At 35.4% G+C, this 24,800-nt stretch overlaps 3 protein-coding genes across 5 annotated transcripts; 2 read left to right on the forward strand and 1 right to left on the reverse strand.

The window, feature by feature from the left end:
- Positions 1-2,488: 2,488 nt before the first annotated feature.
- On the forward strand, positions 2,489-4,846 carry LOC133693719 (guanosine deaminase-like). Its single transcript, XM_062115001.1, has 5 exons — positions 2,489-2,730; positions 3,547-3,600; positions 4,012-4,202; positions 4,342-4,446; positions 4,536-4,846. Exons 1-5 carry the CDS (start codon positions 2,715-2,717, stop codon positions 4,722-4,724), a joined length of 555 nt encoding a protein of 184 aa, XP_061970985.1. The 5' UTR covers positions 2,489-2,714; the 3' UTR covers positions 4,725-4,846.
- Positions 4,847-5,114: 268 nt separating this feature from the next.
- On the forward strand, positions 5,115-8,924 carry LOC133694445 (receptor-like kinase TMK4). The gene is made up of 2 exons (XM_062115944.1): positions 5,115-7,541; positions 8,121-8,924. Exons 1-2 carry the CDS (start codon positions 5,327-5,329, stop codon positions 8,630-8,632), a joined length of 2,727 nt encoding a protein of 908 aa, XP_061971928.1. The 5' UTR covers positions 5,115-5,326; the 3' UTR covers positions 8,633-8,924.
- Positions 8,925-10,408: 1,484 nt separating this feature from the next.
- LOC133693589 (protein transport protein SEC24 C-like) lies at positions 10,409-24,301 on the reverse strand. Of its 3 annotated transcripts, none has more exons than XM_062114826.1 (25): positions 24,053-24,301; positions 22,891-23,842; positions 21,113-21,340; positions 20,920-20,994; positions 20,695-20,793; positions 20,220-20,331; positions 19,654-19,781; positions 19,342-19,461; positions 19,016-19,096; positions 18,640-18,717; positions 18,383-18,475; positions 17,754-17,808; positions 16,971-17,047; positions 16,415-16,486; positions 16,213-16,296; positions 15,330-15,449; positions 15,087-15,155; positions 14,589-14,666; positions 13,380-13,518; positions 12,860-13,024; positions 12,180-12,325; positions 11,919-12,098; positions 11,478-11,575; positions 11,304-11,335; positions 10,409-10,952 (listed from the first exon to the last, which is right to left on the reverse strand). In XM_062114826.1, exons 2-25 carry the CDS (start codon positions 23,782-23,784, stop codon positions 10,840-10,842), a joined length of 3,336 nt encoding a protein of 1,111 aa, XP_061970810.1. In that variant the 5' UTR covers positions 23,785-23,842; positions 24,053-24,301; the 3' UTR covers positions 10,409-10,839. The 3 variants fall into 3 exon arrangements, with proteins under 3 accessions (XP_061970810.1, XP_061970809.1, XP_061970811.1); XM_062114825.1 differs by having other exon boundaries at positions 22,891-23,875; XM_062114827.1 differs by having other exon boundaries at positions 11,478-11,566; positions 22,891-23,875; positions 24,053-24,300.
- Between the last annotated feature and the right edge of the window lie 499 nt (positions 24,302-24,800).

Consider the following 24,800-nt stretch of genomic DNA (forward strand, 5'->3'; position numbering starts at 1 on the left):
TAGATTATTACAAGTTTTCTTGGATTCAATGGGTTTAACTGAGTTAATATCTTTTTTTGTTCAACCAGAAACTTAGTTAGGTAAGGATCTAAATCTAAAGTTAAACTACAAGACCGAGTTTAATAACTATAATGTTAAATGTTATTTTTTTTTTGGTGAATCCAAACTATATCATTTATAAAAAAGAATTTGAAATGTTTTTTAAATTAAATTTCAAAAATACTAGCAAAGCAAACCTACTCACCATCTTAATTAAATCTAATAGTAGAATTGTTGGATAATAAATCATGCACACGAGGCAAATAAGGATTGTTAATCCTAAATTTTGGATGATTGGAGTTTTGCAACCTCCAAGGGATGGATTGGTCTAGCATATATCATTTAGGGCTTGAAGGTTCATTTTCTCTATATCTCAAGTTTGAGTATTTCCGCCAACAAAAAAACTCTTGGGGTTACGGGTCACAAAATGCAAAGCACCTCGTGTAAAAGCTGGTTTCGAGTCGAGCTGTGAGGATAAGAGTTTGTTTAGGAATGTAGTATAAACTATATTTTAAAAAATTTAAATATTTATTTTGTTTTTAAATTATTTTGATATGTTAATATAAAAAATAATTTTTAAAAAATAAAAAATTTTATTTTGATATATTTCTAAATAAAAAGTATTTTGAACCGTCATTACTATTACAATTCCAAATAAACAGCTGGTTTGCAATACTTTGCATTTTCAAAAAAATAAAAGAAGAATTTTGCACAAAGACTTTGAATGTCCTGCTGTTCTATCAACTTGATATCTTATATCTCATTTTATTTTAATATAAGGTGTCCAGGTTGTCTAATCTTAACTAGTTCATTGAACATATATCAAGGTAAATATCAATTCAATGTATACAAAATTAAATCAATCTCACTTAATAGCACCAGAAATCCAATACTATATATGTCATCAATCGCTCAAGCAAATTCATAACCACCTACTCATTTAGAGCATGGTTGGTATTGTAGCGTGACTGTTTGTTTTAAATTAAATTTTTAGGTATTTTTAAATTGTTTTAATGTATTAATATCAAAAATAAATTTTAATATATATATATATATATATATATATATATATTTTATAACATATTTTCAAGTTAAAACCTTTTTAAACAGTAACCACTACCACGATATCAAATATTTTCTTAATCTCACAAATAAAAATTATGAGACAAAATAATGAATTTGTGTACACAATCCAAGTTTTTGACATTTTATTATAAAACAAAGCTAGACTTGCAAAATTAATTCGATGATCTATTAATTCAAAACCTAACTCAGGCTGTGTTTGTTTTTCGGAAAGTGATTTCCAGGAAATTACTTTCCAAACTTTCCTGTGTTTGTTTGCCATTAGAAAAGTTGGTCAACAAAAAACATTTTCTAGCCAAAGGAAAATTCGGCTTGGTTTTCAGGAAAGTGTTTTTCTGTAAAATTTGGGCGGATTGAAAGTTGTGAAAAATTTAGAAATATCATTATTTGCTGATTATATCAAATTTGATCCTCAAACTTTTGATTGCTATATATAATTTGTTTTGAATATTTATTTTTTAATTTCATCTCTTAAAAATCAATTTTTATATTAACTTTGGTCCTTATTTTTATAATTGCTATTTGCTTTTTCCTTATCATTTTTTTATTGAAAATTTTTATCTATCAAATTTGGTCCTCATTCTTTTGATTGTTACTTATTTTATTTCAAATAATTTATGAAATGTTTATTATTATTATTTTAATTTCTTCATTTTAATTTTTTTTAATTTTTTAGATTTGATCTCTATTATTTTGATTATTATTTATTTTATTTAAGATAATTTATGAAATTATATTTTTTTTCAATTTCATTCTCATTCAACTTTATAATTTGTAAGATTTGTTCCTCATTATTTTAATAAACTTGAGAAAAATAAAAAATTAATAAGTTATTTTCCAGCTCATTTTCCATAACATAACCAAACACTAGAAAGTGTTTTCCAATTTATTTTTCATTACACTACCGAATATCGAAAAATACTTTTCTAGAATTCACTTTCTCGAAATTCATTTTCCCTGAAATTTACTTTCCTAAAAGAAACTACTTTTCAGCAAACAAATAGGGTCTTAAAATGAGTTTTATGTTAAATTAGTTCGAAAGTGACTTAGTAAAACTTGATTGACCTTACATGTTAATTTATGATCTGATCATAACCTAGAACAGACTCAATTTTGTTTTTAAAAAATTAAAATTAAAATATTTTAATTTTTAAAAAAATTTAAATTAATTTTATTTTTTATTACCTTGCTTAACTCATAAAGTATAACCATGGCCTAACAAGGACAAAATGGAAAAAAGAATGATAGAATTTATGAACTATTTCCAATTTCTTTTTTCTTATATTTTAACTTGTGGCTACATTTTAATCCAAGAATCAAAAAGAAAAAGAAAAAAAAAACAGAAAGAAACAGAAAAGTGAATCAACTTGATTGAAAGCTCTAAGAAGATTCCCGTTTGTCCCACTCTTTCTCTCTCTAAATCTCACCTGCACTTTCCATCTCTCCCTCTCTCCGTTTTTGAACGTGAGACTATAAACATATTGAATTCGTGGACTAGTTTATATCGTCCTCTTTCACACATCTTCCTTCTCTTTATCTACTCTTTTCCACACCATTCCTTGTTAACCCCATTTTCTTGATTTCCTTTCATCATGGAGGATGCTAATGGTAATCAACTTCTCCTTTTTATTTGTTATTTCTTGAATTTTCATGAAGGGTTTTTGTTTTCAAGGTGTTTTCTTGTATGGATGTGCTCTGTCATGGTCTCAGCTCAATTATTTGTGTTTACATGCTTCGTGTTCTTTGAGCTTTATGGTTTTTTCATCAAGGGATTCTCAGCTGGGTCACTTTTCTTGTATATTTTTTTGCTTCTGTGTTTGTTGGTTGGCATATTTTGGAATTATAGCTTGGGCGGAATTATAACTTCTCCTTTTCTTGTTTGTTGGTTAGCTGGTCATCTCCATTTGTTTTCCTTTCCTTTCATTTCCTTTCCTTTTCACTCAGGAGATGAAGACTTAAAGTTCCCCCCTTTAACATTTGTAATCTTAATCTTTAATACATGCTGAAAAGATTTTGAGATCTCTTAAAATGGCGGACTTTCCAAGAATTTAAGCTATATGTCCTGTTTTGACAAGGACAGAGTGTGCTTTCTTTTTATGTGTTTGTACAGATTGGTTTATAGATTTTGAGGCTTAATAGAGTTATAAGAGTAGCAACAATTGTTCAATTAATCCCTCTTTAAGAAACATTTCCCCCTCCTGTGATGTTTAAACTGTTCACTCAGCAATTGGTATACAGAAGCATCAAAGAAAATGGATGAGTCATTTCTGAGAAAGCAAAATGATTGTCAATCCAAGAATTTTATCATTTATTCAAAGTTTATATCATCATGGTTGTATAAGATTTTACTTGAGTATACGTATTTTCTTCAATTGAAGATAAATAATAACTTTTTTGTTTTTGTTTTGCCTCTCTTCTTCGCAGTAGCCAAAGACCGAACTATTTCTGTGGCATCTGCCTTTTCTGCTCATCAACAAGGTAATTTGCCTTTTGAGTATCTTGCTCCATTATTATTATTTTTTTGTTTCTAACCTGTTTAGATATTTTAATGACAAATTAGTATCACCAGCCGTTTGTTGATCAGATTTTACTTGGGTTGACCTAGCGACCTAGTGATTCAGATCCTTTTTCGGTTAGACCTCCGACTGCTCTGACAACTATCTTTATACCCCAATCAATTTGATTGTTGTGAACACCGAAGAGAAAGTTTGTTCCTGTCCTTGTCTGCATTAATGCATTGTCCTCCCCACTTCTCTGTATAGTAAATTTATGATTTTCTTTTATTTGCTGTTCTGTTCTGTTAAAGACGTCTCTTTGGTTTCGAGGCCATAGTATTTTAGTCTCTTGTTAGTTATTGATTATGATAGTTTTTGATGATTGATCGACCAGCTGTTCAGGACAGGGACCATAAATTCCTAACTAGAGCAGTTGAAGAAGCTTATAAAGGTGTTGAATGTGGCGACGGAGGCCCGTTTGGTGCTGTCGTCGTTCAAAATGATGAAATAATCATGAGCTGTCACAACATGGTTTTGAAGAACACCGATCCCACAGCACATGCAGAAGTTACAGCTGTTAGAGAGGTGAGGACTTCAGACTTCCACTTTCCCCTGATTTACCTGCTTGCTTAGTGTTCCCTGTTGTGTCATTTGTGCTGGTGTGCAAATTGCTCTGGTAATTCCTGCTATATACGATGCGTGGATGATATAATTCTTCTCGCAGGCGTGTAAGAAGCTGAACCGAATCGAGCTCTCGGATTGCGAAATATACGCATCCTGCGAGCCATGTCCGATGTGCTTTGGTGCCATCCATCTTTCAAGAGTCAAGGTTGAATAGCTGAAGCTCCCTCTCATTTCCATGTGATGCTTAATGCTCCAAGTTTTTCCAAGTTTCTAACATGTTAGGCTTTGCAACAGAGGTTGGTTTATGGAGCTGAAGCTGAAGCAGCAATTGCAATTGGGTTTGATGATTTCATTGCTGATGCACTAAGAGGCACTGGGTTCTATCAGAAGGCTCACTTGGAGATCAAAAAAGCTGATGGGAGCGGTGCTGTCATCGCAGAGCAAGTATTCGAAAAGACAAAGTCCAAATTTACCATGTATTGATTTTAATGCACAATTTACTTGAAGAATTCTTAGAGGACTGACTCTTGTGTGTTTATTTATTGTACGAATATTATGCCAATATTATATCATTAATGATAAAGAAACACATTGTTTTTTGTTTTTCTTTAATCATCTGATAATTAAATCGGTCTTGGTTTAGAATTCAGGTCAATAAATTATGTGGGATGAATCATAATAATATCGTTTTAATTTTTTTCAAAATTTTTTATAGTTTATTATGCATTTTGCTGAATCAATTAAATCATGAATTATTTTATTAAATTGTTTTTAACTGATTTAACTTATGAAAAAAAAATTAAAAATAAATTCTAGCTTGAATGAAGTTTTAAATTGTCCAGAAATAAAAATATTGTAACAAGAATTATTTAAATTCAAAAGAGGAGAAAACAAATATTTAAACAACAAACAAACTATTACTATTTTCTATTCACTCCTATCCCTTCCCATGGACAAAAAGAAAAGTTGAAAAATCTAAAAAAAGAAAAAATGAAAAATCACATTCCCTAAAAATCCGGTAAATCCGTTTTCCATCAATTGGCTTTTTCCCTCCACCTTTCTCACTTTCCACCCGATTTCTACCAATGGGTCACGGCCACCCGGTCCTCCTCCTATCCCTCTCCCTCCTCATCTTATCATCCGCCACAGCCGACGACGGCTCCGCCATTATAAAACTAGCCAACTCCATAACCCCGCTACCCTCCGGCTGGTCCACAAAATCCTCCACCGGTTTCTGTTCCTGGCGTGGCATAAAATGTGATTCTTCCAACACAAGAGTCACCTCCATTTCCCTCTCAAAACTCAGCATCTCGGGCACTCTTCCTCCAGAAATCTCTACCCTTTCTGAACTACAATCTCTCACTTTTCAGGACAACCAGCTTTCTGGGGCTATCCCATCTCTCGCTAAGTTAACCAATTTGCAAATAATTCTCTTGGACTCCAACAATTTTACATCCATATCTCCTGGTTTTCTTCAAGGGTTAACGAGTTTGCAAACGTTAAGCGTTGGAGACAATGTTAATTTGTCTCCATGGATGCTTCCAACTGATTTAGAACAATGTACAAGTCTGACAACGTTGACAGCCAAGGATTGTAACCTTTTTGGGTCTATTCCAGATGTTTTTGGGTCGTTACCAAGTTTGCAGAATTTGAGGTTGAGTTATAATAATTTTACGGGGGCTTTGCCACCTTCTTTTGCGAATTCTGGGATACAGAATTTGTGGTTGAATAATCAGCAAAATGGGTTAACTGGGAGCATTGAAGTGATTGGGTCGATGACTCAGTTGGCTCAGGTTTGGCTTCATAAGAATGAGTTTACAGGCCCTATACCCGATTTGACAGAATGTAAGAGCATTTTTGATTTGCAGTTGAGGGATAATCAGTTGTCAGGGATTGTGCCTGCGTCGTTGGTTTCTTTGCCGAAGTTGGTGAATGTTTCTTTATCTAATAACAAATTTCAAGGCCCTGTGCCTCAGTTTCCGCCGTCGGTTACCAAGGTTGACAATGATGGAAATAACAAATACTGTGCACCTCCTGGGGTTTCTTGTGATGCACAGGTGATGACATTGCTTGAAATTGCTGGAGGTTTTGGGTATCCGTCGATTTTATCTGATGGCTGGGATGATAATAATGCTTGTGGTTGGGCCTTTGTTACTTGTGATGTTGACAAGAAGAATGTTGTTACTGTGAATTTGGCAAAGCAGCATTTTCCGGGGAGGATCTCCTCATCATTTGCCAAGCTCACTTCTTTAAAAAATTTGTATCTCAATGACAATAACTTGACAGGTTCAATTCCTGATATCCTGACCAAGTTGCCGGAGCTAGTAACCTTTGATGTATCCAATAATAACTTATCTGGAAAAATTCCAAATTTTCCAGCGTCTGTGAAATTTATTACAAAGCCGGGGAACCCTTTTTTGGGGACAAAAGTAGACACTGGTGGAGGAACTACTACCTCAAGCGATGTAGGAACCACCAAGAAATCTGGAGGTATGATTGCAGGCATCATTGTTGCTGCTGTCATTTTTATTGCTGTGCTGTCATTTGTTTTATATAAATATAGGAAACGACCTCGAAAATATGAGAAGAAGGTGGGATGGGATAGTGGAAAGGCGCTTTTTAATAATGGAGTTGCAGGTAGAGGGTATAATGAAGTTTCTATTGAATTGAGCGGCCAGAGCAGTGTTGGTGAAAATGGCAAAAATATTTTTGAGGATGGGAATGTTGCTCTGCCCATTGAAGTTATTCGACAAGCGACAGATAACTTTCATGAGATTAATATTACCGGAAGAGGTGGTTTTGGAGTGGTTTATAGAGGAGAGTTGCATGATGGCACTAAGATCGCTGTGAAGAGAATGGAATCCACAGTGATGGGCACCAAAGGTATGAGTGAGTTTCAAGCAGAGATTGCAGTGCTTACAAAGGTTAGGCACAGACATCTAGTTGCTCTTTTAGGGTATTGCATAAACGGCAACGAGAGACTCTTGGTCTATGAGTATATGCCACAAGGAACTCTAGGACAGCATTTATTTGAATGTCACGACTATGGGTACACTCCACTTACGTGGAAGCAGCGGATCACAATTGCATTGGATGTGGCGAGAGGAGTTGAGTATCTACACAGTTTAGCACAGCAGAGTTTCATTCACAGAGATTTGAAACCTTCAAACATTCTTCTCGGGGATAGCATGAGAGCCAAAGTAGCAGATTTTGGTTTGGTTAAAAATGCACCAGACGGGAAGTATTCTGTGGAAACACGATTGGCGGGCACGTTTGGTTATCTTGCACCTGAGTATGCTGGTAATCTTTTTGAATATTCTCATCTTTGTTGAAGGGATTTGTCCAATTGCATGTTCTTCTTAACTCTTATGATGATTGTTTGTGGCCAGATTTAGCAGTATGAAGATAGTAAGGTCAATTTGTTCACGTTGCATTTGAAAAGAACTACTCGTACCATAAAGTTTTTTCTTTCTTATGTCTCACATGATCAATTCATCTTGGCATCTATTTTGTGTTGTGACAATGAAGTTTTTTCATGGCAGCATTCTAGCAATAGCCATATTTTTGTGTCTTTTCTTGTAAACGCTTTAGGTTATTGGCTGCTGATAATGATTGTAGATTTCTCTTGATTTGATTAACTGAATTAGCTAAGCTCTGTGAGGGTTGGCATTTTATTGCTTGTGTTTCTATTGGGTGCACATGAGTGCAATTATGCATGCTGCAGCATGTTGTCAAGGATATTTATCTGCGTGAATTTGTGAGTTTGATTCTCAGATTCTGAACACTTTCCTTCAGTCTATGATGAAATTATTTTGGAATCAGTTCCCTTCGTTTGTGGATGATCTAAATATGAATTGGATCTACTCTGTTTTCTGTCAGCTACTGGAAGAGTGACGACAAAGGTGGATGTTTATGCCTTCGGAGTAATTCTAATGGAGATTATAACTGGCAGAAAAACACTGGATGACACCATGCCAGACGAGGAGGCTCATCTGGTCCCATGGTTCCGCAGGATCCTGATGACCAGGGAGAACATTCCAAAGGCAATTGATGAGTCTCTAAATCCAGATGAAGAGACATTAGCCACCATTTATACAGTGTCTGAATTAGCAGGACATTGCACTGCTCGGGAGCCACATCAGAGACCGGACATGGGGCATGCAGTGAATATCCTGGCACCTCTTGTAGAGCAATGGAGGCCAGCAAGCCAACAAGACCAGAGTTTTGACATTGACCATGACACCAACCTTTCTGAAACTCTGCGAAGATGGCAAACTGAAGAAGGTACTTCCATGATATCTGATGATGCTTCCTTCTCTCGGACTCAGTCAAGTGTTCCCTCCATGCCCTCTCGTTTCGTTAACACATTTACTTCAACTGATTGTCGGTGACAAAACGGCATATGATGACACTTTTGAAGAGAGGAGGCGGGAAGGTGAAGGCTAGCGAAGTATATCAAAGGCTTCATAGTATTTGTATTTATTATTATTTTTTCTCTTTATTTTCATGATTTTATTTGTTCCAAAGCTGAACATTAGAGGTACGATAGTATTTTTCTTTTCTTTTCATTGTAATAGTCACTGTGACTATGCAAATCAGAAAAAAAAAGGAGAGAAAAAGGTGGTTGTATAATATTTCTGACCTTATTTTCATTATTATAATCAAGGTATATATTGTTTTTAATTGTGCCGGTTTCGTGGAGATTTTTAGGGTTTCTTCAGTAACAGAAATAATTTTTTTATACATATATAGTTTTTTTCCCATTTTCTAGTTTTTTTAATGAAAAATTAGAAAATACATTTATTTGTTGAAAATAATTTTTTTCAATTTTTATATAATAAAATCAAAATCATAATTTATAATAATTACCGTCTTAATTTTTTGGAACAACTTGATAAATTTAGTAGATCTTTTTAGATTAACAGGGCTTAATAACTATAAATCAAACCTATTAAATTTTTATAGTACGATGGTTATATTTATGATAATCTAATTGTAAAATATTAATTTTATTTTATTTAAAATAAAAATTATTAGATAATAGAAATCAAGATTTTGACACTAACTAGATATGAAGATATGTATATAGTTTTTCTTTTTTTTAATTTCTCACCTTTCCTGTATTTCATGAGGGGTAGGTACAATGTATTGTATCATATTTTATTCTCATGGTTTAATAAGTTAGCATTAATAATAACAATAACAAAATAACATAACAAAGAAAAATAAAAGAGAAAGGTATTTAATTCATTCACAACTCACCACTATTCTTATACATATTATTATACATCAATGAAATTGCTTTTACTCTCTGTCTTTATTTTTTCTTCTTTTTGTATGGTTTTTTTTTTTTTTATCAAGATCAATTCTTCTTGAGGCAATGCATTTAATGGAAGTACAATATGAAACACCTTAGAGAGTATTTGTCTAAATTTTTGTTTTTATATTTGTTGTGAGATACAACCCTCTACAGCACAAAACACAAGAGTAAAAACGTGAAAATCATATTTTTATTACTGTGTTTTTTGCTTTTAGTGGTGGATCCCACCATTAAAAATAAAACAAACACACTTTTATCCTCACATACATTATATTTTGAAGTATTTTCAAATAAAGTTGTAGATAGAAGAAATATTTTAGATGAAATAAAATAAGATTTGGCATGCACACTTCATCAATAAGAAAAATTGCTTAATGGGTTAATTTGTCAAGATTATTTGTGCAGGGACTGTTTTATATTCTGGCCGAAGGGAAACCATGAATGAGACCATTACACTGGTGTTGATTGCATATACACTTAGGGTTCTTGTTTTGTTAGCATTATTTTAGGTTCCCTTGCACAGGCTGCAAGAAAGCTCTTCCTTTCTTCTCAACCTAACAAACCGACTCTCCCATCCTAATTCAATTATCGACAATGAGCGTGAATTGGAGGGTAGCATCTCATGAATGATACAACCATAGCACGTGATACCTTGGAAAGCAAGCTTTTAATATAGACACGGAGTTACTCTTGTCAATGAGATATTGACAAGACATCACTGAAGCTGCTACGGGTTTCCCTGATTCGAGAGATTCACTTTGTTTCCTGAGCATATGAAAGAGCTTCAGCCTGTGATCATGGATGGCATCAGTCAAAACACTCAAACTTGCACATGAAACTCCGGAAGTTGTCTCAACGATTCTGTGGACTTTCTCATTACAATTGTCTTATCAATGTATACATCTAACAAAGCGGTGTAATTACAAAAATTGTTTTGCATCTTCCCCTCCACTACAGGAATTCTTACAGTGCTTTTACTCGGCGGATGGATATCTTGCCACCATGGAGAAGACAATGACTAAAACAAAAGGAAAGGGTGGGGAACAGCAATAAATGAAAGCTTTATATTTTTATTATTTGGCAACCACTGTTATAAAATATAGAACCACACTCAACAAAACTTCCATCACAAAATTCATCCCAGCCTGCTTTCTGTAAATAGAGTTGCTGATCCCAGGAGCACACATCAAGCAAGTCATCGATTTTCTTCGCTTTGAATCAGATCTGTCCTTGCTGCTGCTTGTCAAGACTTGTAAAATCAAACTGAAGATGCCAGAATTATGAAGACATTTTTACTTGAATTTGCCGATGGATATGCACTAGGAATTCTACATAGGAGAGACCACCGACTGGAACCTTGTCTTCAACCAAATATGAGAAGAATGACATTCCTGTGGAAAAAACAACAGTTGGATTTTCACAAATCAAACTTGTTGAGGATATTTTGACAAAAAATCTTTCTGCATCTACTAGTATCAGCAGAAGAAAATTTAACAAAAAAATGAGAATGCTGCATGTATTACAGAGCACAATTCAATCAGATGTAACACAGATGAGTACATAATGCATTCACAAATCAAAAGCATGAGTTTGCTAGTAGCTACTTGTTTTTCTCACCACAAGAGTGTTTTATTTAGTCAGGGAGAAAATAAACCAGTTCATTTTTGGTTGAGTTTACATTATGTGGTAGTAGGAATTACAGTTCCCTCAACTATATTGAAGAACAGGTCCAATGAACTCACCTGATGGATCTCCTTTTTTACACAACTTTAAGCTGCAATAGAAGAATTGCAATACATCAGAATGAGATATTGCAAGCACATGTGCAGATAGATTGAGAAAAAAAATATAATACGTTAATATGTCATGAAATTTTTTTCCTTCATAATAAAAAAACGACAGCTGAAACATCATACCGCAGGAAAGAACATCTTTGCCGTCGTATCTCATTCACCACATTATTTAGTTTCTTTGATAGTGGATTGTCATATTGCTCCAGAACAAACTGAGAATACTGAAATAATTAGTTGCAAAACATCAAACCTGAATAATTGAATGACTATGCAAAAACAAAATTTCTAATCACACATCACTGACAGAAGTCCACGTAGTTACAATGTTAATTATCAAATTAAAGCACCAAAAGATCTCAAAAATTCAAGCACGCAGGCCTCTATTATCTCCAAAAGTTTTATGCAAAAAGATGCCGACTGGGCTCTTTGAATTAGTAGTGCCTCACAAGCCCATTCTGCTGGACGCATGGCATCTTGAACATGTTGGTTTGATTGTCCGATACAGCATGCCCCAAACCAAGACTAATAATATTAGGTAGAATAAATTCTTTAAAAGGATGGTACCTGAGTTGGAATTTCAGCTACCGAGGAAATGCCAAAAAGTTTTTGCAAGGTATCTGAATTAACTGAGTTCCCAATATATATTAAGCCATCCTGGCCATTCTCAAGAAGATAAATTCCATCCTCACTCACATATTCGCTAGAAAGCACGAGTGCAGGAGGGATACGAGATCCATCTGCTTCCTGTCAATAGGCAGAAACTTACCATTGAATTCAGGACAAAATATAATGTAGAATCAAATATAATAAAAAGAACACTCGTACCTGTGAATCAAGGTTGTGAATTGCAATCATCCTAGGATACACCAAGGGAATCGCTAAAGGTGTAGAAACTGAGGAAACATAACTGATCCAAAATGACCGATCATCAATCCTCCCATTGACTTTCAACCCTGTACTTTTAATTAATGCTGGAAGGGAGAGCAAGAACCCAAAAGGGAAAAAAATCGAGGCATGTCAATTTCTTTGAATAAACTGTAAGAAGCTTACTGATAAAACTTACATTCATTTCAAATTTGTCCTATGAACAAAACACATATTACAGAACAACAATGCAATTATAATAGTACTGGTAAGAGGAGGGGATACCATTTATGAACAAATCAAAGTTTTCATTGAAAAGCTATCTACAAAAAACACATATAAAGCTATAGAAAAACTTAAAAGGAAAGATGCAACTACGTTGAACTAATTTACTTTTCTAACTTGCTTTACTTTAACCATATAAAGTTATCTTAATTCTTCAATGCTTTAGCAGGTTAACTCCCAAGATATTCTGCTATACCTCCCAAGTGTATAATGCTCATGTACAGGCATTGAACTGTTGAAACAGTTCACAGCATAAAACATAATTAATTGTTGAGTGAGTACATAATAAATAACAGCAATTTCAACATAAACACTACCTATGAATAAGCATTAATCAATGTGCAAGAAACATATACCAAGGGTGTACAGGGGCAGAAGTTTAAGTGCCTCTGGAAGGATGAGTTGTCCTGATGACGATACTGTTGCACAAAATTTGCGATATGAAAGCAGAATGTTTATGCAAAAGTTTGTCACTTGTTCTTGGACAACCAAGGATGGGTTGGAAGGGATTTCATTTGCCGCTGGAAAGACAAGCAGAGAAAAGCGTCAGTCTTCTTACCTCAAAAAGATAAATACTTTTTGTACAAGTTATGCCATGAACAAAAAAAAAAAAAAAAAACTTCTAGAAGCAAAGAGACATCCATTCTTACACAGCTGAAAGACCAAAGTTTGTCAGGAATACATGCCATATTAATTTTCTACAAGATGTTGGATGTAAATGAGAAAAAGTAACTGTTATTATTATTCTGGTGACCTGATATGTTGGATGAGAATGATACAGTGATCATGGTAAACCATGATGCGTGCACAATATAACTATAAAAACAGTGTAAAGAAAAGGACAGCAAAGAGAATGCATGACAGAAAATTCAATACCTTGCTTCAAGAAACACACAAATTGGGAATCCAAGTCAGCCAAGCGGAACAAATTACTTAAATTGTTTGTGCATGGCAGTGATAAATTTGCAACACGAATTCTTCTTTGGCCATACACAGTGGTGTAGAGGAGGGCACACTGAAAAATGAAGCAAACAATATAAATAAACAGATAGAAGAAATCTTCTCAACAAATGATAAAAGGGTAATCGCACCACAGTCCTTCCAAATTTCATAATCCTAACAAAATCAACGCACTCAATTGCAACTGAGAGCAAAAATCAAATCATCTCTCTCCCACTCAGTTATTGTTTCATGTTCAGGAACCATCTAACTAGACATTGCTCTTGTAATGTACCTGTATTAATTGCATTATATGTCAGCAATGAAAGCACACAATTGCAACTGAGAGACAGAATCACTTCATCTCTCTCTCAGTGTCATTGTTTCATGTTCAAGAACCGTCTAAATAGATACTCCTCATGTAATGTACCAGTACCTGTGTTAGTTGCATTATATGTCAGCCATGATGTGGTGTTTTGTAATTGTCCCTGCAGTCCCTCTATACAAGGACCCTCATAATCTTTTTCTTTCTTTTGCAGGAGGACCAAGGAGAGAGTTGAGAAAACCTTGTTCAAGGGGCAAATAATGGGGAAGTAGAGCTGGAGATTATTAGACGTCATGCTTGACGTCCTACACATTATTGACAAATATTACAACACACACCTTTGAACATAATGATATTCCAAATCCTTTTATTCTTGTGTCTGTTTCATTGTCTCGAGTATCCAACCAGAACCAGAATAGCAGTAGCACATAAATTCCCGGTTACTGTTATCTTGGTCTTTAGAGGTTCTTGAACATGAAACAGAGATAAGTTTGTGTTTTGGATTACATAGGCAGGAGGTGGTTCGATTGGATCCATAGCTAAATGAATGGACCATCAAAGAACTCGAGGTTTCATCAGCTGCTGATTCCAAGACAAGGTGGGAACCATCACATGGGTTCTCCATTTAACTAAAAAGAAACTGAAAGTAGCCTTGCATTATAGTTGAGATGAAATTCAAGGATTTAATTGCTTGGATTGTAAAACCAGATTATTGCTCAAACTTGGAGGGACCATAACATAATTCACCCTAGATGATATGAAAGTAGATAGAACCAGCAAGTACTTAAAGCTGTGGCACATGACAAGAAAAATCAAGGTACCTGAAAAGCACATTCCGTGCCATCCTGCAATTTATCGTCATGTTTTAATGTGACCATTATAGTTTTGTCACAATCAATCTGCAACGAAAAGGAATGATTACAGACAGAGCAACTAGAAGTAAAAATGCCACAAAATATACACATTGCCTCTTGACTAAAATGAAGACAGAGGAGATAGGAAATTAACAAATGGAATTAAGGAGCCATAAAAAAATAAAACACATAATGAACCAGCCTCCAAGAGATCAACCCAAGCCAAAATAGATTCTTCTACCTATTCAATAGTTTGTTAAGAAAATAAGTTTCTGGAATCTGAATATGATTTACATTCAGTCTGATGCTTTAAAAAGCAAAGTTATTGTCTAGCATCAACAGAGAATGGATCTCATAATGACAGCTCACAAGTTCAAACGTTGAGTACTCTCATTACCAAAGAATAAAAAATGTAATAAGCTACCATGAGTATGAAAATCAAGAATTTCACAAAAAGATACAAACCACAGCCAGGTCAATATCTGTTGGAATGCGCTTGCAAAAGTTTCCATGGTATTCTTGAATTTGAATGCCCTATAAGTAAACAAACCAAATCAATTTCCCAGTATCAAGTAAGAAACATACAACCAATCAATTTATAACAGGAAGGGGCAAGGCAACAATATAAATATATATATGATGGAAGATTTGGCCAAAGGTAGCCATGTACACACACATAAACATATATATCCAAGAAAAGGGGAGTACCTGGCTGCACCTCACACGCATCACTGCCTCAAAACCTTGAGGCCTTGTGACATTCCATCTAAGATCATTGTACAGCTTTGCTGGATCAGAGACAGCAGAGAAAGGATAGTAATAATAAACCTGGTATAGGAGTGAAATATTTGAAGTCATCATCAGAAATAAGCCAGCAGCTCTATGAAGAACCTAGAAGTCATTCACAGCATATTGCTAGAATTCATACACTGGGTGATATGTATAATGATATGATGGTAAAATGTTAGTCTAAATCATATATTACCAATACATGCGCATTATCCAGCTTGCCTACAAGAGAGCACCCAGCATCTTTCTTTCATAAGGGTTACAGTGGCAATATCTTGTACAAGATATGCAGTATGGAACAAGGTACCAGCCTCAAAAACTGAGAAACCATAACTCACTAAGAGGATTGAAGGTCCACGGCAAGTAATTAAGTGTTTCAAGTTTCATTCAACATGTTTACATGATTTAGAACAAAATCTTAGCCGAAATGCAACATGGGATGAGTACTACGCAGAGAAACTGATTCAAGGATCTAGGTCACAGGTCACCAAAGAATGGAAGACATACTCAATAAATCATTGAAAACTGATGTTTGACATCACTAAACAACCCAGAACAAAAGTCAAATATCATACAGAGAGGGAAAAAGGAAAGACAAGAAGTAAGAAAAGAAATATGAGAACCATAGCACAGAAAGAACAGGCTTGCTGCCTTTAACAACAGTGAACTACTGTAACAACAGGCTCACTGCCTTTAACAAGGCACAGAAAAGATAAAATTCCAACATCCATGTTGTCAATGTACTGATACTGTGAAACAATTGTTAAGAGTACAAAGTTGGCACTTCAAGTTCAATTAATACCTGCCCTCCAGTTGTTTTAGGTATGACAGAGATAGAAGCAATGTCCACATAAGTCTGGGTAGTGATGAACACATCAACACAGACCTAGAACACATTCAGGAAAGTAAACATGATTAGGCACATTGAGGTAACAGGGTATATCTCTACTAGCTCATGATTATGATCAATGTTAAGAAGGGAAAACGAATAACAAAAAGGCTACCTGATATTCAGCAAATTCAATGGCCATTTCCTTCAAAGTTTTGTCGGCTGGTTGGAGTAATTTATGGGCCTCCTGCAATCCAGGAAACAAGAAAATACTGTTACCAAAACCTCGGGGCTATATTCTACAGATGAATTGACTGTTTCTTCACTTCACTACTTGTGGTAGAAAAACACGTCAGAAACAGATGAACACTACTATAGAACATATCATAACCCAGTACTTCATTTCCAATAACACAGTCCCAGAATAAGAAATTGGGTAAAATGTTGATAGTTCTTCCAATCTTTCAGAGCATAAAAGAAGAAGAATTATATATAGGAAAGGCTACAATTTTGTTTTGAGTGTGTGTGGGCGTGTGCGTGCGTGCATGTGTCACTTTACAAAATCAAGGCCTACATGACCTAATAAAAATTAATTATGCAGTCCCTTGCAAATATTCATGGTTGGGATAACATTCAGTAGTTCTCATTTTAATAATTCCACTCTGAAGCACGACAAGCAAGAACACAACCACCACAGACGGCAGGGGAACACATGGATAAGTTAAGTATACCTTCTCCCCTGTAGAGATGTTACTTCTTCCCTCAGCCTCTCGAGCAGAAAGGGCTCCAACACCAACAGAAGGTAAGACTGAAAACATAGTAGAATCATCAGAATACTCCATGAGAATAATTTCGTTTTAGGTTTTGTATTGGTAGGAAGAAGCAGGAAAGCTCCTAAGGAGTAATGGGATGAAGAAAAAAATATAAAATTGCCTAAAAAAAGAAACCTGCTAAAAGAAAAAAAGGTACCCACAAAACATACATATAATTTGCATTTAACAAAAGAGTGAAAGTGAAATAGTTGCTTAATTTAATGAAACTATGACTAACACCATAAGCCAGAAAGCCTCCTCAGATTGAATCCAAATCAAACTTGATGAAATTTTAGTACAAGTGTTTTATTCTAGAACTCTCACACGAGAGAGAAAGTTAAACCTTTTTCTCTCCATTTCACAAGTCACTTCTCCTTCAGATATTTTTGACATAATCTTTACTATTACTATTCACAGTAAGTACAGGCAATTACAATGATTTAGATGATGACACACATGATCACATAATTTGCAGTATGAACACTTGGTATAAAATATGATTCTCTATTGTGCATCTGGCTGAATAGCAACAAGAAATAGAGCTGTTTTTTTGTTCTCAAATGATTATGTGCCTGGCAAAGTAACCAAGAAAAGTACAAGAATGCGACCATCATGTACTTTTAAATAGGTCAACGACAGGAAAATATAAAAGAAAGAAGGAAAAGAAAGGCCAGGGGGGTGATGACAAGTTCATAAGCTTGCCTGATTGAAATACCAAAAGCTTCCCTCCAGTATTTTTCATTGCCAAGAATGCTGCCTGAAATAGGAAAAATGCATTATAAATTCCAAATAAATGTTCTGAATATCTGAAGATATGTGTATGAGTTCATTAAGTATATGACATTTGATTCCAGGTGACATCTATAACCAATCAATAGCAACTGAATTTGACAAACACGTATCATCATCCTACCAAGGTTTTTCCACTAAAACAATCATAGAAATTAGTGAGAACTGTATGCATCAGGCAGTTTGAATCAGTTAGGTTGTGGCTCTGGAAAGATAGAAAATAGTGTTTTGAATGTAGCGAATGAAAAACTTTGTGGACAGTTTATGAATAAATGAATATTTCATTTTATTTATAAGAACATGCATATGTGTTTCCAAATGCATTATGTTGTGCATGAAACTCAAACTAGCCCATTTTCAAATATTCTTCCTGTTAAAATTAATTTACATATGGAACCATCCAACTGAATTGGTAAATTTGAAGGATTGAGTATCATGGACAGAGCAAAAGTCAGCTTCACCTTCCCTTCAGAAAAGACATATCTGCAGTTATCATCCACAATCTATACATATACAGTTTCCACTAGCAAACATGAGCATACCTTGATTGCTGCACTGAAAGATGATTCAGCAATTCTACTATTCTGAAACATAGTTGGAATACTTTCCAATAATAGCTCCAAATGTTGACGGCACTGAATCCACACAAGAAACCAAAATAAATTATTAAAAATAATAAAAGTGGCCAGTGTCTCTAAACATAAAAACCATAACTCAACGATGACCATTCATTTGTTGGCTCTTGAAGACCAAAAAGGATCAGCAGAAAAATGGAAGGCCTACAGTCCAGATGGCTAACCTCAGAAAGCGGAACAATAACATCAGTTTGCAAAGGAGTATAAACATCATGTATATCAGGTACAATAAGCATCAGTGGCTGCAAACATGAGTAAGAAATCAAAATCAACACTCAAAACTTTTGATTGAAAATAATTGAAATTTAATCAGAACCATAAATCCAAGTGCAATAAAATGATGTGCTGAAGATTGGTCGTAGATCAATAACAATTCCCAGAAAAGGCATGAGCAGAGGAAGACATCACAAAACAACATCTATCTGATCATTCAATCTACTTAAGGTTCTCCATCAATCTCCTTCCACTTCAAAGATACCATACATACTCCAACAAAAGAATATATCAACTTTTATCTTCATTAAAAGATTTCATGTCTACCTGTTGTAATGCCCGTTTCAAATTGTAAAAATGGATTGTTGAATCAAATGTTGCAATGCCCACCATTGTCCGTGGCCCTTCCTGCAATGAATTTTTCAGTTCGTACATCAGTAACTAACTACCGTCTTGTTAGCAAATCTATGCACAACATGAAATATGAGCTATAGTTAATTATCAACAGCAAACAGAATGGAAGAATAGATAAATGAATGCCAGTGAAGCTCAACATAAAATTAATGCCAGAAAAAACACACCAGATGAAGTGAACACAGTCAAATTCATTCAAGTACATGCTAAAATGTTTCAGAAGTGGACATAAGACTCACTGGAAGATCAGCAACAACTTGACTAATTGAGCTGCAAGCTGCAGCAGTTGCACCAGTTTGTATGGCATGCATGGATACATCAATTAGGAAGAAATACACAGCCGGCATGGGATCACGAACCTAAGAGACAATAAATAGAGAAGAATAATATATACAGTAGAAGAATAATATATCCAGTAATACATTGATAACGATTGCAACAGAACCAAGGACTGGACAATATAGATTGGATACTCACATAGGCATCCAATTCCAATTACAAGAGAACAAATGATATTTTAAAAAACCACAGCTTCTTATATAGAAACAAACCATGAATTCTTTTGTGGCAACAAATTCAACTGTTCCCTTGCATAGCTCGGGCCTTTCATCAGCATCTCTACGTCTACCATCTGGACCTAGATTGCAGAGGTAGTCACGGGGAGTTTCATCAGTGAACCCTGCCAAAAACACGTAAACTTGTAAAGTCCCCACCATGCCAGCATGTTCAGGGAGCAGAGCAAAGCCAAACAAAGTGCTTTACCTGTTAACAGATCTATAAAATGATAAAGCAACTAGTTATAAGTTGTACATCTCAAAAGAAGGCTCCAAAATTGAAAATGATATGTTGGAACATGAATAATAAACAATATCTAACCTTGAATGAAGTATAAAAGATATCAATGGATTCTGACAGTGATAAACTAAGCATGACGCAAATGATAAAAGAATTTTTCCTGTCTTAGGTAACCAACTCATCCAGAGAGACACTGATAAGGATAAGACTATTTCAAATCCATTATCACTAGCAAATCAAATATTTTGCAACATTCAGACAGCCTAACAATTAAAACAGCAAAGAGAATTTGCAAAAAAAATAAAATTGTATGTGTACTGACCACACAAATTGCATATAAATCGCCTCCCTTGATCAATAAATTTCATAAAAGGATTTATGTAGCCTTTGCAACGAGAACAGCGAACAGGACCACTTTCTCCAAAATCAACAACCTACAAACATAATTTTTATGATATAAAAATTTGTTGTGATTTCAATTGCTCAATTCATCAACATGCATGCAATGATCCGTGCTCTTTTACCTGGGTAAAAGACATTTTATATGAAAAAACTTACAAGTGATGATAATACAGGTTGGTGATTCCCAAATTTTGTGTTACAGTATTTTAGTTATTTTTTCTGGAGACCAAACTTCAATGAGGTAGATAGGAAATTGGAAATAGAACTAAGAAACAAGGTTTGATGAAGAAAACCATATTTCACCTAGTAATGATCAAAATTTTTTTTCTTTTCAATCAGGAAAGAAGAAAATATCACAGTATAGATGCAATGAAGAACAAAGAAATCGTCATTACCTGGACAGCCTCCTCAGATGGATGAGGAAGGGCCAGAGGTTGGACCAACAAAGCCAACTGCATGCCAGATGTTGATAACAAATCAACCGTGCATGGAATCTGAAATGTTGAAGGAGTCAATACAACATCACAAACTGTAAGTGCTCACAATTGTTTTTTCAATCTGTAAGATGCCAAAAAATAAAAAATACAGCCAGCAGATGCATATTAAAGGTTTAGTCTAACCTGATTGATGGTACACCTCATGTAGCGTGGACTGCAATTCCCAGTGTCTGTAACAATGTAGTCACTTGTAGCAGGCTTTGACAGAATCAGAAGAGGAAATGATAAACCACCAGTTAAATTAATTTGGCTTCACTAATATGCAAACTCCACAAAGACAACAACAGAAAGAGAAAAAACAAACAGAGTTAGATACCGGAGGTGGGTTGGCCTGATTTCCTGCACGAGTATCATGTAGGATCACAGAGGAACCTGGAATGGGCCGGGGAATTTGATTGGGATCAATCTTTGATGCCCCTGATAAAGGACTTCCAGTTTGACCAATAACTGGTGATATAGCAGTCATTTGATTCGGTAGTAGTGGCGGCATTCCAAACATTCTAGGTGGTTGTGCAGAACCAGGAATTGGTGGAGGTTGAGCAACCTGGAAGAATCCATAAAATTCAGAATTCAGAATCTTTGTTGAGGGAGGAAAGAGATGCATATGTAAAATCAGGCAAGAAGCAACACCCGTTATAAGCAGGAGATGGATCCCCACAACCTAAACAAACACACATTAGCACAAATCCTCTAAAATCTGTAAAGGCAGATAGCCCCAATCTTCCATGAAATGTAGCTCTTAACATAACCAGAAATTTTCAGATTCTAGCTAAAGGAGAAGCTGGTGGCGGCCTCCTTATTCCCTCTTCTTTCCCTCATTTTTCTTTACTTTGCTCTTCTGTCTTTCTTTCTGAAGGATGAAAGTACAATTACAGGAGAAAGAATGTACAACATTAGTTAGGAGAAGACATCCTTCAAACTAACATTAAATTAAAACATCTCAAGCTAAAAGGGCACTCCAATTTCTCTAAATATCTTTAAGAGAAAACATTCATAAAAGTCCAAAAAGCACTGACCACTGGTGCTCAAGAACAGTAATATAGTCCGCAACTGGCTTGAAGTGAAAAGATACTTGAAATTCTTGCATTAGTTTCCATCCAAATGAACAGATGGATCTCAAAAAAACAATAGAACTTCATAAAGCCATCTCCCCCCTTCTTTTCTCTCCTCTCACAGCCTCCCCTCTCCCACCTTCTTCCCTTATTTTTTCTCTTTTTCTTCTGGTTCTTCCCCCTCTATTCTTTACTTCTATCTTTTTACTATCCTCTATTTCTACGTCCATATACTTGTAAAGTTGGAAGACATTAAAGCTGTCTTCTATAGTTAGACACTGCTGCAAATCTACTAGGTTGCATGGTTTCTACCTGATATCCAGCTTCAATTTTCATCGTCTACCACCAAAAACCAGTTATATGACTCTAATTCTCAGGTTACAGACTAGCCATAGTCTCTAGGTTCAATTTTTCAAAAGAACCATTAAAACACCAATATATGCTCTGAAAAAGATGTCACTATCATTTCCTCGGCTAAGAATCTGGCTTCTTAAATGCATAAAAAAACCCCTTCACCGCATTTATACTACACTGTTGCAGAGATGTTATAAAGGAAAAAAGAAGATATCAGAACCTGAAAAACTTCCAGTTAAGAACCTCAATATCAGCTTCTCATCACTTGGCAAAGTAGTGCATACCACCAAATTAAGTCTTTGCACTCAATAACACTTTATGATATAGTCTAAACATCCAGATGTACGTCAATGCATATTTTTGTGGACCCTTTCATCTTCATATTATAGAACAGCATACTGTCCCTCCTGTTATTCCAATTCATGCTTCATTTTTGTAACTTTTTCCAACCATTTCTCTAAAGCAAAACGGAGCCTTGTGTTTGAACAAACATCAAATGCAATCCCATATAGAATGCAAACTATTTCCAATAAAACATTTCTGAAGCAATCAAATATAGCAGAAGAGCTAGATTACTTGAATTATAAACAATTGGGAAACGCTAAAGTTGAAATGAAGTTAACATAGATACACTATAACAATTGAAATTTCCCAAACACTGCAGGATATAAGATTTTAAAACACTTACAGACTGTGGTTGCATCTGTGGTGCAAAAGGAGAACCTATAGGTGGTGGTGTCATCCCTTGCTGTGCTGAAAATGGTGCCCCTTGAGGTGGTGCTGAAAATGGTGCCCCTTGAGGTGGCGCTGAAAATGGTGCCCCTTGAGGTGGCGCATAAAATGGTGCCCCTTGAGGTGGTGCATAAAATGGTGTCCCTTGAGGTGGTGCAGAAAATGGAGCAACTGGTTGGCCACTAAACCCTGAACTCCCCATTAAAGGGCGCATGCTTTGGGGGGGTGAGCGAGCCACCCCCATTGTTGGTGGAGGACCCATAGGTTGTTGCTGTGGTGCACTAACAGAGGGAGGAAAACGTGGAGAGCTCTGGAAAGCAGGGGCTGGTGGCCCATTACTTACTAAACCACCAAATGAACTTGATGGGGGCACATTCTGAGGAGGATGCGAAGAAGATGATGCAGCAGGACTTGGATGAGCACCTACTGGCAGTGCACCAGAGACAGGACCCGCTACCATACCACCACTGGTATAGGATTGGAATGACCCAGGAGGTGGTCTGGACCCAAAGGGTGGTGGCTGACTGAAAGGAGGCACAGTAGGTCTACCAGGGGCCACATTTGAGGAAAATGTGGATGGAGATCCAGAGGGAGGCACTGAAGGTCGAGAAACAGCACCAATAGGTGATGCACCAGGCCTGGAAAATTGCGGTGAAGGAACTGAGGAGGGAAATGGTGATGGTTGGCTGAATGGCGAAGGCCTGGTAGCTGAATTTGCCATTGAAGGGGGACGATTGAGATTCAAATTCTGGAAATTATCAGGTAAAATATTCGGGTTTTGCTGATAATTTGGGTTATAATTAGGTGGTGGGGATTGTCTAGGTGCCCCTGGAGGCACGTTAGAAGTCATATTTTGTCAAACCAATCCAACCTAAAAACTCCTCCTTTTATCTCCAACAAGTATCAATCTTCGATAAACAGGATCAAACCCCAACCTAAATCTACACGTTAAAACAAACAAAACCCAAATCTAAATCCATACAATTCATAAAAAATTCACTATACTACGTAAACCCGCAAAAAACAAAACTTATACTGAATTGCAACATAAATGAATGTAATAATCAGAAAAATAAATAAAGATTTATTGAAAAAACAACAGAGAGACAGTTAAGTACCAGTGATCAGAGAGAATTGGATCCAGCAATTCAGTGAAAAGGATCCAAAGGGTTGATGGATCTGAGAGAATTATGATTAGGGCTTTGGAGACAGAGTGTGTGATTAATTTAGGGGTTTTGGGATCAAGGGAGGAAGATCCAAGCAATCTGTGAGAGAGAGACGGCAAAAGACAGGTTTTTTTTTAGAGAGAGAGAGAGTCTGAGAAATTGATTTTGCTGTTAAGTTTGGAAAGTTAGAGGGGGCGTTACTGCACCTTGTCGCATGTAAGAGATTGTAAGACCTTCGCCACGTCATTGTTTTGCGGGAGAAGTGAAGGTTTCTAACCACTCAGATTGTGCCATTTCAGCATTGTGATTCCTAGTCAGCTTTTATTTTTGCTTTCTTGGGCATAAATTGTTATTATTATTTGATAAATGGGACGAGGGATAAATTACTTCTGTCATGTATCCAAATTAACCTTAATTTCCTTTTATGGTATCCAAAATCTTTATATATATATATATATATATATATACACAAACAACTTTTTTCATATTAAAATTGTGCTAACTCACATGTCATGAAGTATAAATAGCTGGTTATGCGTTTTAAAAAATCTTAAAGTTTAAAATTAATTTTTTTATATTTTTTATTATTTTAATATATTTATATCAAAAATAAATTTTTAAAAATAAAAATTATTATTAGATATATTTCCAAATAAATATTTTAAAACCAGTCACTGCTATAATACTAAATACATACTTA

Source organism: Populus nigra, chromosome 5 (genome assembly GCF_951802175.1).
Source record: "Populus nigra chromosome 5, ddPopNigr1.1, whole genome shotgun sequence".
In the NCBI taxonomy this organism is placed as follows: domain Eukaryota; kingdom Viridiplantae; phylum Streptophyta; class Magnoliopsida; order Malpighiales; family Salicaceae; genus Populus; species Populus nigra.

Coding starts and splice junctions, on each gene's coding strand:
- LOC133693719 (XM_062115001.1), top strand. Junction 3,601..4,011: donor CTTTTCTGCTCATCAACAAG/GTAATTTGCCTT, acceptor TTGATCGACCAG/CTGTTCAGGACAGGGACCAT. Junction 4,447..4,535: donor TCCATCTTTCAAGAGTCAAG/GTTGAATAGCTG, acceptor GCTTTGCAACAG/AGGTTGGTTTATGGAGCTGA.
- LOC133694445 (XM_062115944.1), top strand. CDS start 5,327: ATGGGTCACGGCCACCCGGTCCTCCTCCTATCCCTCTCCCTCCTCATC. Junction 7,542..8,120: donor TCTTGCACCTGAGTATGCTG/GTAATCTTTTTG, acceptor GTTTTCTGTCAG/CTACTGGAAGAGTGACGACA.
- LOC133693589 (XM_062114826.1), bottom strand. CDS start 23,784: ATGACTTCTAACGTGCCTCCAGGGGCACCTAGACAATCCCCACCACCT. Junction 20,332..20,694: donor CATCTGAGGAGGCTGTCCAG/GTAATGACGATT, acceptor TTATGTTTGTAG/GTTGTTGATTTTGGAGAAAG. Junction 11,336..11,477: donor CAAAGATGTTCTTTCCTGCG/GTATGATGTTTC, acceptor CTTCTATTGCAG/CTTAAAGTTGTGTAAAAAAG.